The sequence below is a fragment of the Zootoca vivipara genome, chromosome 5 (genome assembly GCF_965207765.1).
Source record: "Zootoca vivipara chromosome 5, rZooViv2.hap1.1, whole genome shotgun sequence".
NCBI classification, from domain to species: Eukaryota; Metazoa; Chordata; class Lepidosauria; order Squamata; family Lacertidae; genus Zootoca; species Zootoca vivipara.
In genome coordinates, this window is record NC_142588.1 from 92,737,395 (window position 1) to 92,757,959 (window position 20,565).

Sequence of the window (20,565 nt, forward strand, 5' to 3'; positions counted from 1 at the left end):
TTCCTTCACTCCGCCACTTCCGCCCGTCAGCGCGGGCCTATCGCAGCGCTCGCACTTACCAGTGCTGCCACTCTATTGGCTGCAGCCCTTCGACCCGCCTCCGAATTAGGCGCGGTTTCTGATTGGGCGGGGCGGGCCTTGCTGCTATTGGCTCCCTCCGCCTACTCCGAAAGAGCCCAAGGAGTGGCTACTCATCTCAGCGAGTGGGCGGGCGGTGGGCCCAGCGACCGCCGATTGGCTAAGGCAGCGCCGCGGGGCGGGAGAAAGAGTTAAGCTAGTCCTCGACCTCACTCTTTTCGGTTCGGGCCGAGACTCGAGCGAGGCGCCAGGAGCGAGCGGAGGCTTCTTTCGACGCTCTACACATCCGGACAACCCGCCGCCATTATGGTGAAGCTCGCCAAGGTGAGCGCCGCGGCCTACATAGCGGGAGTGAGAGAAAGACGCACAACATGGAGCCCCCTTTCTTTGGCCCGCGCGGAATTCTGAGGGAGGGGGGAAACTAGGGCAGCGTGACGGCGGCCTTGCGCGCGCGCAGCGGTTTCCAGGCCTCCCGCAGGTTTCACTGAGGGGGAATTAAGCGGGGGGGGAGAGAGGGGATGGGAAGAGGCGGCGGTTTCAAGGCCCCCCCACCAACCAACGGCCTCTCAAAGGGGTGCGCGCACGCTACGGTAGTAGAACGTTGGGCGGTTTCCAGAGGCCCATCCTTTCTCTTCCCTTCCAACGGGATCGAGAGGGAAAGCGCGCGCGCGCGCGACACGAGGAGTTTCTAGGCCCCCTCCGCTCCTCCTCAGCCGGAATCTTTAAACGCGCGCGACGTCCCGCGGGCACGCGCATGCATTCGCGCGCGGGTCAGCCGAGCTTAGCGTAGCGCACCCTAGCTTGGCTGGCGCGCGACGTGCTGGCGCGAGCGGCTTTCGAGAGGAGGGAGCTCTTCTCTCCCCCCCCCGCGCTTCGTCGTCGCCGCGCTGTAGCCACGTGATCCCGGCCGTGCGTAGCAGAGCACGTGGGAGGGGAAGGAAGCCGCTCTCCAGGGTGGTTCCACGTGGTGCAGCATCGCGGGCCTTGCGGCCTTCCTTGCCACCCGGGTCTGATCTCTCCGGCCACGCGGCTGCGGAGGGAAACATCGATAGTTCAAAGCACATACTGGCTAACTTTAGGAAAGAAACCGAGCAACGGGTCAGCCGATGGCTGGTGGCGGGGAAAGCGGAACTGGGACTGCTTTTTACGCCCACGAGGCTCCATGGGGAAGCAGGGCTCCGCACGGGAATCCTGAGGCCAGCCGACCAGTTTGGAATCCCGTTTCTCGTAGGGATATTGGGTATATTTATGCAGGACCAGATCGGTGTTCTGCCTGGGGCCCCTTTGAGCAGAGGGGGTGGAGACTGGATGTAAAGGCGCAAAAACACGTCCTCCCTCGAGGGAGGCTGTTGTAAAGTGGGCCGGAGCAAATAACATTTTATAATTGCTTAATAACCTAGAGAGTGAATCCCACATGCCATCTGAAGTGTTTGTACGTGATGCTTCAGTGGTGGGGAGGGGCATTTGCTCCTGTAGCACAGTGAGCTTGCATACAGTTGGGCAGAATGTCTGTATTAATGGAGTACTGTACAGTATAGTTCAGATAGAGGTGAGGCCTGCTGATCTTCATAGTAGAACTAAGCACATGGCATTAAGTCCAAGTGAGATCAGTGGGACTTAACTGCCATGTGCTAGTTATCAGTGAAACCAGTGGGGCTTTGCATTGCCTGCCTGTAGTTGGCTTGTGGCAGTAGTAAGAGGGAAGCAAGGCTGGAATGCTTAATGTTAATTAGTTAAGCATTCCCATTCAGATGGGAAGATCTCCTGTAGGAAAAAGAGGAAGGTATAAGGTATGGGTGTTCTAAGCGATTGTGCTTCACTGCAGACTATTAAAAGGAGTAGCACACTTTTCAGTAAGTAAGGGGGCTTATTATAAGTATCCTGATAGCAGCAATTTTGAGCACTGGGAAAAACAGACTTCTAACTCTTACTCTGTCTCCCACCAGAACGTTAAAAGCCTGCCTAAACAGAAGAAAATGGCTCCTCCTCCAAAGGATGTGGACGACAGTGAAGAGGAGGAATCATCAGAAGAGGAGGAGAGCAGTGAGGAGGAGGTAAGAATTTGACGGTTGGTGCTTAAAGCCGGTCAGTGTAACCTTAAATCCAATGTCTTAAGGTGCTTGTCAATATTTAGCCTGAAGTTGTGTAAATGATAAAAGTGCAGTGAGCCAAATTATTTTATTATTCGGGTTAAAGTAGTTCATTAACTGAAAAATCAAGTTTTGGGCAGAGAAAAAAGATTGCATGAGATGGAATGCAATCCTATGGGCAGAGATCAAGGTCTTAGGTTAATTTCTCTTCCTAAGTCCCATCTATATATATTGCCTTATAGTAGTCAAATGAAAAAATTCCTTCAGTAGCACCTTAAAGACCACCTAAGTTTTTATTTTGGTATGAGCTTTTGTGTGCATGCACACTTCTTCAGATTCTTCTTCAGGTATCTGAAGAAGTGAGCATGCACACGAAAGCTCATACCAAAATAAAAATTTAGTTGGTCTTTAAGGTGCTACTGAAGGAATTTTTTGATTTTGCTTCGATTCAGACCAACACGGCTACCTACCTGTAACTAGACTTATAGTAGTCCTTAGTGATAATTCTAAGGAGATCCAACTGTGTTAATTTGTGGAGCAAACTAGTGGTTAGAGACTGTTATACCATGCAATCATATGCATGTTGGCTTGGAAACAAGTCTTGCTGTGTTGAGATTGGCTTACTCCCAGGTAAGGGAGCATGAATCATGACAATATTCTCAGTTTTGCATCCATCTTAGATTGCATGGTGTCTTGTTGACTGGAATATTTCTCTTCCCACAGATGGTTCCCCAGAAGAAAGCAGTTACCCCAGCAAAAGCAGCAGCCATAGCTACTCCCAACAAAAAAGCAGCAACTCCTGGGAAGAAGGTAGTGGCTACCCCAGCCAAAAAAGCTGTGGCTACTCCAGCAAAGAAAGCCGCTACTCCACTGAAGAAGACGCCGGTTCCTGCCAAAGGAGCAAAAAATGGGAAGAACGCCAAGAAAGAAGAGAGTGAAGATGAGGAAGATGAGGAGGATAGCGAGGAGGATGAAGGTGAATTTGGTGGGGTAAATTACTTTAGTAAACTGAAATTGCTATTGCCAGATTCAGAAAAGTTTCTAGCTTTTGCAGCAAATAATTGGAAGCAAGCAAAAATACACGAGAACAGCATGGTATTTCTGGCACATACATATATATACATAGTGCGCATGCGCGTACGCACGCTACTAAGTTTTGTAGTACGAGGTCTTCACCGTTTGGAGTCAGTGCTGCTGTGCATGCACCATATGATTCATGTCAATCCTTAAGGTAGTTAGGTCTTGAATAATGGTTTCTGGTTCCCATCATATAGTTAGGGACTCAGTAGGCTTTTATAAATGTTCCAGTATTGATCTTTCAACAACTGCTGATAAATTGCTTCATGCAGATGAATCTGAGGAGGAGCCTGCAGTGCCAGTGAAGAAAACTGTGCAGGCAGCAGGAAAAAAGCCTGTGGCCACTGTAGCTGCTATATCAGCCAAACAAGAGTCTGAGGACGATGAAGATGACGAAGATGATGAGGAGGACGATGGTAAGGCTTATGGGAAGCATATGTAGTGTATATTCCAGTTTGAGAATAGTTGGGTTGGAAAAGGCAGAATAGGGTTGAGATAACTTGCTGCCTTGTTTGAGTCTGGATACCAGCACAGATGATGATTATTGGGACTTAATACTGATCTTGTGATGTCTCTACTAGTATGAGCTGATGTGTTGGATGTATAAACAGAGCCCATAGCGGGGGCGTACTAATCCTGCTTCCCAGCGGAATCAGGACACAATAAACTTAAATCTGTACAAACAAAATGGGGCATAGGATTGTACAAAATCTGTACAATCAAAATGGAGGCCCAGGCAGTGTTAGGCAGGCTTGACTCGCATTCAAAACTGGTTTGCACAGTTCTTGCTTTTTGAGTTGAGTCTGATTCTGTGACGTTGCACAGTGACATCACTGAGGCTCTTTACTCTCATGTTCATAAGCATAGTTTTGTAGTAACAACCATAATTTTGTAAAGGGAGCAAAAGGAATTGTTCTTGAGTGCATCTCTTTGACAGTGGCTATGCGCTGTGAGTGTTACCTAAAAGAGCTCCCTGTGGTTCTAGAATCTGAAGATGAGCCCATGGAGATCACCCCAGCAAAAGGGAAAAAGGCTGTGCTTGCAAAAACCGCACCAGTAAAAGTCACACCCGCTAAACTCTCCAAAGAAGATTCTGAGGATGAGGAAGATGATGACGAGGAGGAGGATGAAGACGAAGAGGAGGACGATGAAGAGGAGGAAGGTGAGTTGGCCATCTCTCAAGTACCTCAGAGCTCTCAAAACATTGCAATTGTCTTGCCTTCTCCTTTGGTCCTAGAGCTGGAAATGATGTATCCTCGCTGAGCTGATGTGGTATCAATCACATATGAACACACCCTAAAGATAGTCAAGTCCTGATCCAGCTGCCCCCTTCTAGTGTGCTCCGTGCACCCCTAGGATCTTTCTGACACCTCCTTTGCTTCTCTTCCCACTACAGAGAACGTGAAAGAAATGTCTGGAAAAAGAAAGAAGGAAATGGCCAAGCAGAAAGGAACCCCAGATGCCAAGAAAAAGAAAACTGAAGGTGAGAAAGCCACCATGTTTTCAATTGTTCTTTTGATTGGCCCTAGAAAAAGCATGGTAACCTATCCCATAATTCCTCTGTGCAAAGACAGTTTCTAACATCTAACCTAAAAGGTAAATCCAAGGATATGTCTCTTCAAGTAGAGGGTTTGATTCTTGGGGTGCTGAAGCCACGTGTAGCGCCCACATACTGTTTGTGACACATCCAGGGATCCCCTACTGGCCTTTTTTCAAGGATTCTTTTATGTATTAGCATGCTGCCTGTTTAAAATTGATATCCCTGCGAGGCAGTAAAAGGGTGCTATGAAGGAGCAGGACAATTAAGAGCAAAAGAAACTATAGAAGAGGTGGGTAAAGGAAGGATAAGGTGTGGTTCTTTTGGTATGTGTTAGGGAGAGTGGAAGGTCCTTGTTGCACTGCTCCCAGTGAGTACTCCCGTGAGTGTGCAGTGTACTCTTAGTGTAGCATAGTTACCAGTGGAAATGACAGTTTATGTTGAAAGATTCCCAAGCTTGGTGCACTAAGAGTTCTTCACAGGTGTCTCCAGCCCTTACTGTGGTCATTTCCTAGAAGCGTTTACATAACTCGTGTAATCTTCCATTAACTTTGTAGAACCTGCCTTCTCCATCTTCATGGCCAACCTGAATGCAAACAAAGACTTTGAGGAACTGAAAGTTGCAATCAAGGATTTCTTTGCCAAAAAGGATCTTGAAGTGCAAGAAGTCAGAATTGGAAACTCAAAGTAAGAACTAAGTTTACTTGTGTATATTATGAAATCTTCTTTAAAAGTAAAAACTTCACTTTAAAACATCTCTCTGTTGTGACAATGTTAACAAGGTTCGGAGGAGGAAGTGAATGCTGCTTAGATCTAGGGATGAAGATGTTGTTGGACAGCAACTCCCATCATCTCTGGCCATGCTGGTTGGGGCCAGTGGGAGTTAGGAGGCCCGACATCAACTGTCTTAACAGTGGTTCTTTCCAGGAGAAGAATGGGTGGTGGAAGGATAATACATTCACCAGATTTTGAATGAGACTGCTGTAAAAAAATTAAAATTTAAAGCTCTGCAAGCAGTTATCACCTAAAATACGACATCACTTCTGCATCTGCTTGCAAATATCACTCTTGTATTTGTTGGATAGACCTGCTAGTTTTTAGATGCCATATTGAGGCTGTTGTCTTTACTGACTAGATTTTGTAGCAGGTTACTTTGTGGATATATGGGTTGAACACTGAAAATAAATCTTCTGTTCTGCAGGAAGTTTGGATATGTGGATTTCTCGTCAGAAGCTGATGTGGATAAAGCACTTAAGCTAAATGGAAAGAAATTCTTGGGCTTGGAAATAAAACTGGAAAAAGCAAAGACCAGGGAGTGCATCCAAGAGAACAAGAAAGGTAAGCTCTCTTTTTAGCCCAAGCTCTGTATTCTTGGACTCTTAATGTTGCTCATGGACATGTTCCTGCAGCTCTCCTGATAGAGTGAAGTTTCCAAATAGGTGCCACAGAATGTGAGTGTTCAAAGTACTTTGGGTCTGTAACCTCTTCTGCTGTTTGCTTTTTAGAGAGAGATGCAAGGACTATCTTTGTGAAGAACCTTTCTTACAGTATAACCCAAGAAGACCTGCAAGAAGTTTTTGACAATGCCCTGGAAGTCAGGCTGGTGTCCAAGGATGGAAATAGCAAAGGGTATGTAGCTCCATTAGCACGAGAGTGGGCTGCATGTTTGTGGACCTTGCCATTCAGCAGCAGAATTCCCCAGCTACTCTGCATATGCTTTTCTATCCAGGAAATTCTAAAATTCTGACCCTCCCTTCTACCCAACATGTTCAGATTTGATTTCATGCTATATTAAGCTAATGTGCTGTACTACAACAGGGCTGCACCTGCCCATAGGAGTTTTTGCCCTCCCCTCCAAGGTTCATTGTAATGAATGTACCTGTGGGGTGGTGTTTAATATCACTGCTAGCTATTTTCTTCTAGATAATTTTCTCCCCGAGACTTTCAGAACAAACTTGAGATGTTTTTGTGTTCTCTCCATCCCTCAGGATTGCCTACATTGAGTTCAAATCGGAGGCAGAGGCAGAGAAAGCGATGGAGGAAAAGCAAGGGATGGAGATTGAGGGTCGTGCCATCATGCTTGACTACACTGGTGAGAAGAGCCAGCAGGATGGCAGAAAATCCAGTAAAGGAGCACAGCCAGGTAAACTGCTGTGGTGGAATCGGCTTGGTATGACAGAACACTGAATGGTGACTGCAAAGAAGCTGCGGTCATTACAGTGACATCTTGCCTTGCAAAAAGAGGCTTAGTTGGTTTCTGATGACCCTTTAGAACTTTGGTTGCTCTGGGGCTTCAGCTTCCCTTTTTGTAAGTGTGAGTGGGTGTTTGAGTTTATCTTTGCTGGAAACAATTCTTTAGCCTTCTGAACCATACATAAAGTTCCATGAGAGCCGTTGCATCTTAGCACGGGCAACCAGGACAGCTAACAACAAACACATGCACCTCATCTGCAGCTAATCTAACAAAAAATTTCTCTTTGACAGTTTGTCAAAGGCAGCTCTTTCTTTTTCATAGATGGAGGAGAATGATGATGGTGATAATAATAAGAATAATCATCACCAGTGGAAAATATTGGAGTGACCCTAGAATGAACATTTCTTTTCTGCAGGTGGAGAGTCAAAGACCCTTGTTGTGAACAACCTCTCATATGATGCGACAGAAGAATCTCTCCAGGAAGTCTTTGAGAAAGCGGCAGCAATCAGGATCCCACAGAACAACCAGGGGAGGCCAAAAGGGTATGTAGGAGCAGGCATGTGGCAACTTGATGGTTAAATCCTCTCCCTTGACTAGGCAACCCCTCAGAACTTTACATGTCTTTGCCCTTGGAAGTTGGAACTCCTTAAGACACTTGCCTGGCTGTAGTGTCCCTTTGGACTCAGATAATGATTGATGCTTGTTTGGTTGGAGGACGGGGTAGGTGGGTTAGAATCTACGCTGCTGAACGAAGGAAGGAACATGCCTTGTTGGATGTGCTTTTCCTCACTGCACCCAGCTGTTTCCCCATCTACCTCTGTGAGAGGTGACTCAGTTTCTTAACTTGACTGGCTTCTCTCTGCGCAGGTACGCATTTATAGACTTCCCCACAACTGAGGATGCAAAAGAAGCAATGAATTCCTGCAACAACACAGAAATTGAAGGCCGGACAATCAGGCTGGAATTCAGCACACCAGGGGGACAAAACAGGAATTTCAATGCTAGAGGAGGATTTGGACGTAAGTCTTTGTCTGTGCCCTAGCTTAAAATCATTTGAGGGTGGGGGTGGGTGGTGTTTTAATTGCCATTGCTGTATCAACAGGGCTAAAAAAAATACGTTTGTTTCTTATTCAGAGCAAAGCAAAACACTGTTTGTCAAAGGCTTGTCTGAGGAAACAACAGAAGAAACATTGAAAGAGTCGTTTGATGGCTCCGTTGGCGCAAGAATAGTCACTGACAGAGATACTGGCTCATCCAAAGGGTAGGTTAGGTGTAAAGCTGCCGCTGTCCCAGAGTTTTTGACTTGATGGCAACCACAAAAGTCTCTCACTGTTGCTGACCTCCCCTTGATCCCACCCTCCACTAGGCCTCTGCTTTGAGCATCTCTGTGTAAACTCAACCTTCCTGCCTTCTCAATGAGCTCCTTCCTGCTGATAATCCAGTGGCAGGCTATGGATTCGCACGAGAAGAAGAGTAAAACTGCAGCCCTGACCTTGGGTGCCTTGTCTGCTTCAGATGAGCAACTGTCATTGCTGTGGGACAACCCTGCAACTTGCCTGCCTGCAGATTAATAGCATGCAGTGCAGCTTGGAGTTAAGTGTGTGGATATCTTAAGTCTAGGACGGGGAAGACCACTATCTGTGCGGCTTTCACAAGTGTAGACTGTTGATGTCAGAAGCTTCGAGGGTAGAGCAGGAGACTCTTAGTCTCAGGGTTGTAGGTACAGGCTCTACGTTTGGGGAAATATTCCTTCATTTCAGGGCCTGGGCATTTGAGCAGCATTGTTTGTAGCCATGCAGAAATTAGAACTACCATACCAGCATTAAATGTAATATTTATTGTAGTTCAATTGCCTTTGAGCACAACCTTAGCTGGTGCTTACCTGCATTTAAAAACAAACTAATCTGGCCATCTTCTACAAGGGAGATCTGCCTTTTGTATGCATTTCCTGGACAGCTGAAAGTTAGCTGATACCTGGCTTGTTTGCTGCTCTTCTTTCAGGCTAAATACTTCAAGAGTGCAGAGCAGCTGTTCTGTTGAAGCTTAGTTGTAGTCTAGGGTTGAAAGTCGTGTTTCAGCAGGCATGTTCTGTCAGCGAACTAAGTTTAACATCCCTAGTCCCTTTGGCAGGAAGGTGGGCTAGGAAATTAGATGCCTCAGGTGCATTGCAAATAACTTGGGCAGTCCTCGTTCTACCCAGAAGGGCACCTGTTGTGTCTATGCTTGTGTTGCTCTCAGTTTTTTGTGGTGCACTGCTTAGATGTGTGTCATTTGGCCCTTGAATTCCTCCAAAGGGAGCTGTAGTGATGATTGCAGGTATTAAAGACCCCTCCATCCGAAGCAGTTCTTCACCAATGGTAGAATGTTGAAACTGTCCCCTGCTCTTTCCTAGATTTGGCTTTGTGGACTTCAGCTCCGCAGAAGAAGCCAAAGCAGCAAAGGAAGCCATGGAGGATGGAGAGATTGATGGAAACAAAGTGACCCTCGACTTTGCCAAGCCCAAGGGTGACGGGCAACGTGGCGGTGGCGGCGGCTTCGGTCGTGGTGGCAGAGGAGGCCGGGGCGGCAGAGGAGGCTTTGGACGGGGTGGCGGCAGAGGATTTGGAGGTACTTGTGCTGATGCCGTTTGTCCTTTCACGTTACAGCGGTGTGTGAAGAGCTGGGATTTTTTAAATTACTCTTTCCCTCCCCCCTCTTTATCTTTTAGGCAGAGGAGGCGGCTTCAGAGGAGGCAGAGGAGGCGGTGGCGACCACAAACCACAAGGGAAAAAGATAAAATTTGATGACTGAGTGGCTTGTCCCTGTATCTGAAAGGACTCTGGGGTTTTTAATTCTGTCACTACCAATATGACGGAGCCTTCTGAGGACATTCCAAGATGCGTTGCAGTCCCCCTTAAGAGCTACTTGGAAAAATTCCTTTCAATGAAGAAACAGCCATTTGACTGCCTGGCCACGCATACGAACTTTTAAAAAAGCAACAAGAAATGTGGGAGTTGACCTGTGTCAGTGCATTTGTCATGAATTTATATAACGTTTTACCCCATGTACAAAATTAACTTCCTTATACATTTCTGTAGGGTTTTTCCTTTTTTGTTTTTTGTTTATTTGCTGTAAAAATGCAAAAATGTTTTATCATTTGTGTCTTGGCACACTGTCTTGGACAGATTAAAGGGCCTAAACAGATTTCTTGTGTGTTTCTCAGCAAAGTTCCAGGGGAATCCACAAACTAGCCAGGCAAGTGGGGTTTACAAAGTGGGCAAATATATTTTTTAATGTTGTGAATTTCTCAGGTGGCAGAGGTCTCAGAAATATTTTCAAAAGTGAATATTTACTTGCTTTTTTCTCAAGCATGGTTCTGATGCACAGCGGTAATTATTTCAGCAGAGTTCTTTGTTTAAATAATGAAAGCTTTATTAGATCATAGTTCTTCATAAAATATAGCAGGCATGGCCAACAGGTAGATCAGGATCTACCGGTAGATCCCCAGGACGTTTCTGGTAGATCCCGGGTAGATTGTGGGTTCCTTTGTGATCGCCAGCCTAAAAGAAAAGAAAGAGCTCTCCCCCTAAAAAAAAACCTCAAGAACTCTTGTCTCTCCCCCACAAAAAGCTCAATAACCTTGAGCAATTGCAGGGAGAGCTCCTTCCCTCTTCTCGATACTGAGCTTACCAGTATGTGTGTGACTGTGTTAGTGTGTTGCACAGAATGGCTGGATTGCTCCCTGTCCCTCTTGCCTGCCTAGAGCTCCCCGGCTCCTCATCAGCTAGCGAGAGAGGGGTTGAACGTTGTGTTGGTTTGGTGGCTTCAAAGTGAGACATAATTGTGTCTCTCGACTAAAATGGGAAAATTCCAGCTATAAATTACTCCTTTGCTCTTTGCCTAACTACATTCCTCTACAACCAAAGTGTTGCCCTCTTGTGATGTAGCCTGGATATAGCTAAGATGGGGTTTATAAATCCTGGTTGGCTGCTCCCATTTTCCCATGATGGTTGCAGGGGGCGGGGAGCTTGAGGGAATGCAGCTCTAAAAGGATAGAATTCACAGTTAATAAGTTGAACTCCAATGTACGTTGAAAGCTTATGGACTCCTGCACAAACAAAAACCTATTGAGGACTGTTTTCAGTGATGGTCTGGTTGCCCTGCAAAGTTGAGAATCTATATTCCCAATTCCTTCAAAGGCAAAATAGTAAGGGGGTTGGTTGCTTGCCCTGTTTGCTTTCTGCAGGGCTCTTGAGTGACAGCTAAGGAAATGTGCTTTAGGCTTTTAACACATTAAATGCTGCTAGTTGGCCTCAATGCAGCAGGCTGTCTGTTTCTGCCCTTTGGACGGCCTGATAATTTTAGGTGTTTTCTTCCTCTCTAGTCCATGGGAGCCCATGACATCGGACAAAGCAACAAGGAAGGTTTTAGCATGCAAAAACTAAAAATGCTTCTTGTGACCATTTTGAGTGTGAGAGAAGGAAGGGTGGGAACAGGAAGCCCGGAGGACTGAAGTAGAAAACCTTTGGGCTGCTCCTTGTTTTTCTCAAGAAAGTGAAGGAGCTAATAATTTCTTTAAAACTTTGAATTGAGAGGACAAGGGAAGCTTACAGGTGCAAGAAGTGGATACAATAAGGGAGGAGGGATTGAAAGAGACTGGAGGGAGGTGTAGAGTCCCAGGAAAGCCAGAGCATTGTCACTTCAAATCCCACCAGACCTCTGCTTCTTGGCCAGGCTTGCTAAGGCCGATGGGAGTTGTAGTTCAACACCTGGAGGGTCAAAGGTTCCCTGGTCTAAACCAGCTGCTGAATGGCTCTCCTGGGTTTCAGGAAGGGTGTTCCCGGCCCTTCCCTGTAGATGCAAAGGATTAAACGTGACCTGCATGCAAAGTGTAACGTCATGGGGGGGGCCTCTACCGCCTCAAAAGAAAAAACAGCTGCCAACCCGTTACTTTGTCTAGTATGAATGATAGCTGTGGAAGCAAATGACCCCAACTCCTACGTAAGTCTGCTCTGATCCAGAGCTCTCATTGGTGGATGGGCACAAGGAGCGCTGGCAGCGAGACTCAGCCATTTTGGAAGCTGTTAGCAGAGAGACCCTCTTGAGGAAATGGTAGAAGAGGTTGTGTTTGTTCTATGGGCTGAGCACTAGGTGGCAGCAGTGCCCGAAGGAACTGGTTTGCTGGCAGCCTCTAAAAGGGAGCAGCAACCCGGGCCACTTGAATGGAGAGCGGTTGCCCTCCGTGGACCATAGACACGTCTCACATATTTGAAAGATGCTCTGTAGCAGGAGGCAGGGAGGGCTAGCTGGAGATGCAGAAGAGCAATCTGGGTTGGCTGCATTCTGTCTAATTGAGTTACCAACATGGTGCGCTCTCTCTCTCTCTCTCTCTCTCTCTGCTCCTGTACCTGTCTCAACCTAGACAGCTGTCACAACAAAAAGCAATTCTGGCTCCATGAGAAGAATGAAGTCTTGTGCCTTGCAAACCCCACAGTTCTAAGAACAAGAACTTTCCTGCGTTTGGCAGCCGTTGGACGGAGGTCACTTGTAGGTGTAGAATTTCCTAATATTTGTGCTTCCTTATATACACACACAGTGTATATATCCACTGCAGTTCTGTCCCTTTGACACGGAGATCTAGCTCGCCCACTTTCCCCCCTGATGATTTGCTGTGGTTTATTTATTATTATTATTATTATTATTATTATTATTATTATTATTTCTTGTATCCTGCCCTTCCTCATTCCGAGCATAGCGTGGCTAACAAACTCTAAAAACACGCAGTTGAAAATCAGATCCTAAACATTTAAACAATCAAGAGATATAGTTCTATAAATGCTGGGAAGTGTCATGTTCTCTGACCTGAATTTCATCACTTGGTCAAGGATGAACTGCTGGTCAGGCTTTGGTTCAAGGCAACCAACTCATGCCAAAAGCCTTGCAGGAGTCTGGGAGGAAACCCATAAGAAAAAGAAGCAATGGCAGCTGGTCCATGAGGATGAATGGGGCGCTGGCTGCCCCACTAAGCTCAGCCTGCCCTCGGCCAGATACCACCTGCCTGTGTTCTTCTTTTCTGCCCTGCCTGCCCACCTTTCAAGTTGGTCTGTGGAGGGAAGGGGAGATACAAGATCTGGCCCACCTGTCCCAAGCCATTTCCTGCCCCTGCTCTGACGGGACAAAATGGTAGCATTTAAAGGCAGAAATCCTGCTTCAGAACTCAGCTGACAGGAAGAACCGCTGACTTATTACAATGGAATGGGGTATCGCCTTCCTCCTTGACGTAAATCTTGCCATCAGTTCACCCTGGTGCTCCCAGGAGTGTAAATCTAGATGGTACAGCTGTACTTGCCATGCAATTGCTTCCTAAGTGCGACTTCAGTTTATCCTGGGTCCCATTTTTCACCGGTGGGATAAGAAGAGGTGGCTGGATCAGGCCAATTACCCATCCAGTCCAACATCCTGTTCTCATAGTGGCCAACCAGATACCTGTGGGAAACCCACAAGCAGTTTTTGATAGCCCTCTCTTCCATGAAGTCGTCCAATCCTCTTTTAAATCCTTCTAGGTTGGCAGCCATCGCTGCCTCCTGTGAGAGGGAGTTCCACAGTCTGACTTAACTGTGTCAAGAAGCCCTTTCATTTATCTGTCCTGAAAGATAAAATGTCTGGAGCTAAATAGTGAAAGATACTCCAACCTGGCTTCTCTGTCCTGCTGTGCCCAATGTATTTTTGTTATTACTTCATATCCTACAAAGAGCTCATGGTTCTTCCCCTCCCCACCCCCACCTCCTCTCTGTGCCATCCTCACAACAACCTGGCGAGGCGGGTTAACTGGCTGTGACTGGCCCACTATCACCCAGGGAGCTTCTGGGCTGAACAACTCTGCAAAATTATTCAAGGCAGAGCTCAAAATGCAGGCACCGCTTGTGGGATTGCTTCGAGGTAGATTAGTTGTACGCAAGCCCTCGAGCTTTCAGATGGTTCAATATTTATTCCTGGATGGAGGTCAAGTTCCAGTAGATTAACGTATTCTTGGCATGTATCTGGGAAAACTTTGACACCTACATTGCTGCTGGTGGCCATGCGGCTTTTTAAAGGCCAGGAAACCAGCAAGCGATTCCTGCAGCACCTCGTTCTGCAGTCTAGGACTGTTGCATTACAATAGGCACGTCCAACAGGTAGATCGTGACCTACCGGTAGATCACTGGACGTCTGCGGTAGATCACTGGTAGATCACTGGCTCCCTCCAAAGAAGCTGAACAACTGTGGCTCCCCTAAAAAAAGCTCAACATTTTACCTCCTCCCTGAAAAAACTCAACAACTTTAACCCCCTCCCCCAAATGGGCCTTCCTACTTCCTAAAAAGAGGGGAGGTTTAGATCACTGCCAGTTTTTAACTCTGTGAGTAGATCACAGTCTCTTGGGAGTTGGCCACCCCTGCATTACACCAATCCATGTTGTTGTTGTTGTTGTTTAGTCGTTTAGTCGTGTCCGACTCTTCGTGACCCCATGGACCAGAGCACGCCAGGCACTCCTGTCTTGCACTGCCTCCCGCAGTTTGGTCAAACTCATGTTCGTAGCTTCGAGAACACTGTCCAACCATCTTGTCCTCTGTCGTCCCCTTCTCCTAGTGCCCTCAATCTTTCCCAACATCAGGGTCTTTTCCAAGGATTCTTCTCTTCTCATGAGGTGGCCAAAGTACTGGAGCCTCAGCTTCACGATCTGTCCTTCCAGGGAGCACTCAGGGCTGATTTCCTTAAGAATGGATAGGTTTGATCTTCTTGCAGTCCATGGGACTCTCAAGAGTCTCCTCCAGCACCATAATTCAAAAGCATCAATTCTTCGGCGATCAGCCTTCTTTATGGTCCAACTCTCACTTCCATACATCACTACTGGGAAAACCATAGCTTTAACTATACGGACCTTTGTCGGCAAGGTGATGTCTCTGCTTTTTAAGATGCTGTCTAGGTTTGTCATTGCTTTTCTCCCAAGAAGCAGGCGTCTTTTAATTTCGTGACTGCTGTCACCATCTGCAGTGATCAAGGAGCCCAAGAAAGTAAAATCTCTCACTGCCTCCATTTCTTCCCCTTCTATTTGCCAGGAGGTGATGGGACCAGTGGCCATGATCTTGGTTTTTTTGATGTTGAGCTTCAGACCATATTTTGCGCTCTCCTCTTTCACCCTCATTAAAAGGTTCTTTAATTCCTCCTTGCTTTCTGCCATCAAGGTTGTGTCATCTGCATATCTGAGGTTGTTGATATTTCTTCCAGCAATCTTAATTCCGGCTTGGGATTCATCTAGTCCAGCCTTTCGCATGATGAATTCTGCATATAAGTTAAATAAGCAGGGAGACAATATACAACCTTGTCGTACTCCTTTCCCAATTTTGAACCAATCAGTTGTTCCATATCCAGTTCTAACTGTAGCTTCTTGTCCCACATAGAGATTTCTCAGGAGACAGATGAGGTGATCAGGCACTCCCATTTCTTTAAGAACTTGCCATAGTTTGCTGTGGTCGACACAGTCAAAGGCTTTTGCATAGTCAATGAAGCAGAAGTAGACGTTTTTCTGGAACTCTCTAGCTTTCTCCATAATCCAGCGCATGTTTGCTATTTGGTCTCTGGTTCCTCTGCCCTTTCGAAATCCAGCTTGCACTTCTGGGAGTTCTCGGTCCACATACTGCCTAAGCCTGCCTTGTAGAATTTTAAGCATAACCTTGCTAGCGTGTGAAATGAGCGCAATTGTGCGGTAGTTGCAGCATTCTTTGGCACTGCCCTTCTTTGGAATTGGGATGTAGACTGATCTTCTCCAATCCTCTGGCCATTGCTGAGTTTTCCAAACTTGCTGGCATATTGGGTGTAGCACCTTAACAGCATCATCTTTTAAAATTTTAAACAGTTCAGCTGGAATATCATCACTTCCACTGGCCTTGTTATTAGCAATGCTTTCTAAGGCCCATTTGACTTCACTCTCCAAGATGTCTGGCTCAAGGTCAGCAACCACACTACCTGGGGTGTACGAGACCTCCATATCTTTCTGGTATAATTCCTCTGTGTATTCTTGCCACCTCTTCTTGATGTCTTCTGCTTCTGTTAGGTCCTTACCACTTTTGTCCTTGATTATGGTAATCTTTGTACGAAATGTTCCTTTCATATCTCCAATTTTCTTGAACAGATCTCTGGTTTTCCCCATTCTATTGTTTTCCTCTATTTCTTTGCATTGCTCATTTAAGAAGACCCTCTTGTCTCTCCTTGCTGTTTTTTGGAAATCTGCATTCAGTTTCCTGTATCTTTCCCTATCTCCCTTGCATTTTGCTTGCCTCCTCTCCTCCGCTATTTGTAAGGCCTCGTTGGACAGCCATTTTGCTTTCTTGCATTTCCTTTTCCTTGGGATGGTTTTCATTGCTGCCTCCTGTATAATGTTACGAGCCTCCATCCATAGTTCTTCAGGCACTCTGTCCACCAAATCTAAATCCTTAAACCTGTTCCTCACTTCCACTGTGTATTCATAAGGGATTTGATTCAGATTGTATCTTACTGGCCCAGTGGTTTTTCCTACTTTCTTCAGTTTAAGCTGGAATTTTGCTATAAGAAGCTGATGATCTGAGTTACAGTCAGCTCCAGGTCTTGTTTTTGCTGACTGTATAGAGCTTCTCCATCTTTGGCTGCAGAGAATATAATCAATCTGATTTCGATGCTGTCCATTTGGTGATATCCATGTGTAGAGTCGTCTCTTGTGTTGTTGGAATACAGTGTTTGTGATGACCAGCTTGTTCTCTTGACAGAACTCTATTAGCCTTTGCCCTGCTTCATTTTGAACTCCAAGGCCAAACTTGCCAGTTGTTCCTTTTATCTCTTGATTCCCTACTTTAGCATTCCAGTCCCCTGTAATGAGAAGAACATCCTTCTTTGGTGTCATTTCTAGAAGGTGTTGTAGGTCTTCATAGAATTGGTCAATTTCACTTTCTTCAGCACCGGTAGTTGGTGCATAAACTTGGATTACTGTGATGTTAAAAGGTCTGCCTTGGATTCGTATCGAGATCATTCTGTCATTTTTGAGATTGCATCCCATTACAGCTTTTGCCACTCTTTTGTTGACTATGAGGGCCACTCCATTTCTGCTACAGGATTCTTGCCCACAGTAGTAGATATGATAGTCATCCGAACTGAATTCGCCCATTCCCTTCCATTTTAGTTCACTGATGCCCAGGATGTCGATATTTATTCTTGTCATCTCATTTTTGACCACATCCAGCTTACCTCCACTCATGGTTCTTACATTCCAGGTTCCTATGCAATATTTTTCTTTACAGCATCGGACTTTCCTTTCGCTTCCAGGCATATCCGCAACTGAGCGTCCTTTCGGCTTTGGCCCAGCCGCTTCATCAGCTCTGAATCTACTTGTACTTGTCCTCCGCTCTTCCTCAGTAGCATGTTGGACGCCTTCCGACCTGAGGGGCTCATCTTCCAGCGTCATAACTTTTATATGCCTGTTGTCTTTGTCCATGGAGTTTTCTTGGCAGGGATACTGGAGTGGCTTGCCAGTTCCTTCTCCAGGTGGATCACGTTTAGTCAAAACTCTCCACTATGACCTGTCCATCTTGGGTGGCCCTGCATGGCATAGCTCATAGCTTCTCTGAGTTATTCAAGCCCCTTCGCCACGACAAGGCATTGATCCATGAAGGGGCACCAATCCATAGTGCAGTCCTATTCGGGGTTGGAGTCTCAGTTCAATTCATGTAGAACCACAGAACTGATTCCTCAGGGGACACCAATTCACCCCCCTGCAATGCAGGAATCTCAGCTCAAGCAGCCCTGACAGATGGCCCATCCAACCTCTGCTTTAGAAACCTTCAAGGAAGGAGAGTCCGCCACTCTTGTGGGAGTCCGTTCCAGTGTCAGAAGCCCTTCCTAATGTTCAGTGGGAATCTCCTTTCTTGAAATCCAAATCCATTGGTTCGGTCAGGTCCTGCCCTTTGGATCAGCAGAAAACAAGTTTGCTCCCTCCCTCCATCTTCCCCAGGAAGTTATTTGATCAGCATCATGAGCCCAGAACAGGTGTTACCTTACCTGCCCTGCCCTTTATCAGTTGACCTTCTTCCCTGTTGGGTTTAGTCTTATCAGTTTCATGTTAAGTGTCAAGCAAAAGTGTTAAGAGCAGGGGTCAGCAAACTTTTTCAGCAGGGGGCCGGTCCACTGTCCCTCAGACCTTGTGGGGAGGGGCGGACTATATTTTGGAAAAACAAACAAATTCCTATGCCCCACAAATAACCCAGAGATGCATTTTAAATAAAAGGACACATTCTACTCATGTTAAAACACACTGATTCCAGGACCGTCCGCGGGCCGGATGTAGAAGGCGATTGGGCCGGATCCAGACCCCGGGCCTTAGTTTGCCTACCCATGGTTAAGAGGCTGTAAAGCTGCAAGTCGTGACTCATCTCAGTGGTAGAGCAGAAGAGACCCATTCTGAAGTCTTTGAGAGCTACGCCCAGTCAGGGCAGACGACTACTGCACTAGACCAGGGTGGTCCAACCCTATTTTGAAGGCCCTCGGCAGCATTCAAGAAAAAACATCTTATATTCCTTTTAAAATCAAGTTTTGTGTGTGTCCGGCGTTTAACAAGCCTACATCAGTTTGTGCCGTAGTTTAATCATTAAATCTATTAAATGTGTATTTCACTATATACAAGGTGTGACTGGAATGTTTGATGAATGGCCACAGAAATCGGACAGCAAGAAATATTCGAATATACAGGCCTTACAGGCCTTCAAAGTAGTCCCCCTCTGATGCAATGCACCGCTGACAATGTTCGTAGAAGTGTTGGAAACTTCTGAAGTCCTCTTTTCATACTGCTTTCAGTTCCCTCGTCACAGAAGCTTGGACGTGTGAAAGAGCAGGTTTCAGTTTGGGGAAAAGAAAGAAATCCGGTTGGACCAGGAGAATATGGAGCGTGGGACAACTCAGTAACCTCAGTAATGATTTAACGCGGAATATGCAATTCTTCCACCATCATTTGGACGGCCAAACACCCATCCGGCATCAATAACTCATGAACTCGTATCAACGTTTGACGCCGTTCTGCTTGACGGTCTGCCAGACCGAGGGTCATCTTCGATGGTTTGCCGCCCTTCGCGGAAACGCTTAAACCACTCATATACGCTGTCTTTCGAGTAACAGCTTCATCTCCATACACAATTGCAAGCATTTCGTGGGTTTAATTGTATGTTCAAACATTTCTCGCTGTCCGATTTCTGTGAGCAGTCACCGCACTTTCCGGTCACACCTTGTATTTAATTTATTGTGTATGTTAAATATACTGTGAACACTTTATGACGTGGAAATTTAATTCAGGGTGTGGTCTGCGGCTTCTGTGGCAAAGTCCTATTGCAGCCCACTTGGTCTGAGTCCGCCCCGCGATAGACGAATGGGCTCGCTGCATAGAAGGCAACATCACATGTTCCTGACCTGTAGCTGAAGTTGAGAGAGATGGTGCCACTTCAAACTGCCCCCCCCAGCTAATAACTATGCCCTGTTAGTGGTATCTCCTCTAACTGCTGCCTGGTTGCCATTGACCCCCCCTGACAGGGCCTTCTTGGTGGTGGCTCCCCATTTGTGGGATGCCCTCTGGTGAGGCACATTCTTCTCTCTCTCTACTGATTTTGGGGATAAATTTCAATACCTTCCTGTACCACAACCTTGAAATTAGCAACTGAGAAGGAAGGCATGTGGTTTTTTTAAAAAATGTTTTTGATGGTTTCCATTCCCTTAAATAGGTTGTGTTTTGTTTTTGGTTGCACTGCTTTAGCATTTTGATATTTGCTGCCGCTGGGCTCCTTGTATTTGATATACGAATTGAATACATTATTATACACCAGGTGAAAATGCTCCTCTTTAACCAGGCCCTTGGCTGATTGATATATCCAATGCCCTTTGTGTTGTGGAGCAAGGAATGATTGGCTTGTTCTTATTTTGATCGTATATTTTGTGTTTTTTATGTTGTGATTCTGTGTTGTGAACCACCCCGAGATCTACGTGCATAGGGCAGTATAAAAGTTTAGTAAATAATAAAATTGCAAAGTTAGAAGTAACTCCAAAGTTTAGCTGGTCCAACTCCCTGCAATGCAGGTGACACAACTAAATAATCCCTGACAGGTGGCCACAAAATCTCTGCTTAAAACCTCCAAGAATGGGGAGTCCGCCACTTTCCAAGGGAGTCCGTTCCACAATCACTACTCTTACCGTCAGAAAGTTCAGGCAAATCGTAATCATATAGACTCTCTCTCTCACTGATACACTAGTTTTCTGCTTGCAGGGAAGGGCAGGGGTGTCGGTGGGTGTCCATTTACTTGATGTTGGGGGAGCATTCAGCCAGGTCTATTGACTGACTGACTGACTGCAGTCCTAAGTGCTGCACATGGTTTTATTGCCTCATCCTGCTACATGTGCCTTATGAAATCCAATGGGTTTTCTTGTTACACAAACACAGAATTGCGGCGTAAAACCTGCAGGGAACTTTTGGGTATGAATAAAGAACCCCCCCCCCAAACGCCCAGCGGAATCCTGCTTGCTTCCCATTTCCACGCCGACGCTCTCACATTTGCAGCCAATCTCC

General features: G+C 46.2%; 1 protein-coding gene and 2 non-coding genes across 3 annotated transcripts; all 3 read left to right on the top strand.

Moving 5' to 3' along the window:
• Positions 1 to 310: 310 nt before the first annotated feature.
• NUCLEOLIN (nucleolin multifunctional protein) lies at positions 311 to 10,159 on the top strand. The gene is made up of 15 exons (XM_035133558.3): positions 311 to 402; positions 2,025 to 2,132; positions 2,892 to 3,144; positions 3,518 to 3,661; positions 4,231 to 4,407; positions 4,642 to 4,728; positions 5,340 to 5,469; positions 5,984 to 6,120; positions 6,288 to 6,411; positions 6,771 to 6,925; positions 7,392 to 7,518; positions 7,844 to 7,995; positions 8,111 to 8,237; positions 9,369 to 9,583; positions 9,684 to 10,159. Exons 1-15 carry the CDS (start codon positions 385 to 387, stop codon positions 9,764 to 9,766), a joined length of 2,037 nt encoding a protein of 678 aa, XP_034989449.2. The 5' UTR covers positions 311 to 384; the 3' UTR covers positions 9,767 to 10,159.
• LOC118094112 (small nucleolar RNA SNORD82) lies at positions 3,773 to 3,841 on the top strand. Its single transcript, XR_004693721.1, has one exon. It is a non-coding gene; the product is annotated as a small nucleolar RNA SNORD82 (small nucleolar RNA).
• Positions 8,383 to 8,521, top strand: LOC118094110 (small nucleolar RNA SNORA75). The gene has a single exon (XR_004693719.1). It is a non-coding gene; the product is annotated as a small nucleolar RNA SNORA75 (small nucleolar RNA).
• Positions 10,160 to 20,565: the final 10,406 nt, after the last annotated feature.

Coding starts and splice junctions, on each gene's coding strand:
- NUCLEOLIN (XM_035133558.3), top strand. Junction 6,121..6,287: donor CATCCAAGAGAACAAGAAAG/GTAAGCTCTCTT, acceptor TTTGCTTTTTAG/AGAGAGATGCAAGGACTATC. Junction 7,996..8,110: donor TGCTAGAGGAGGATTTGGAC/GTAAGTCTTTGT, acceptor TTTCTTATTCAG/AGCAAAGCAAAACACTGTTT.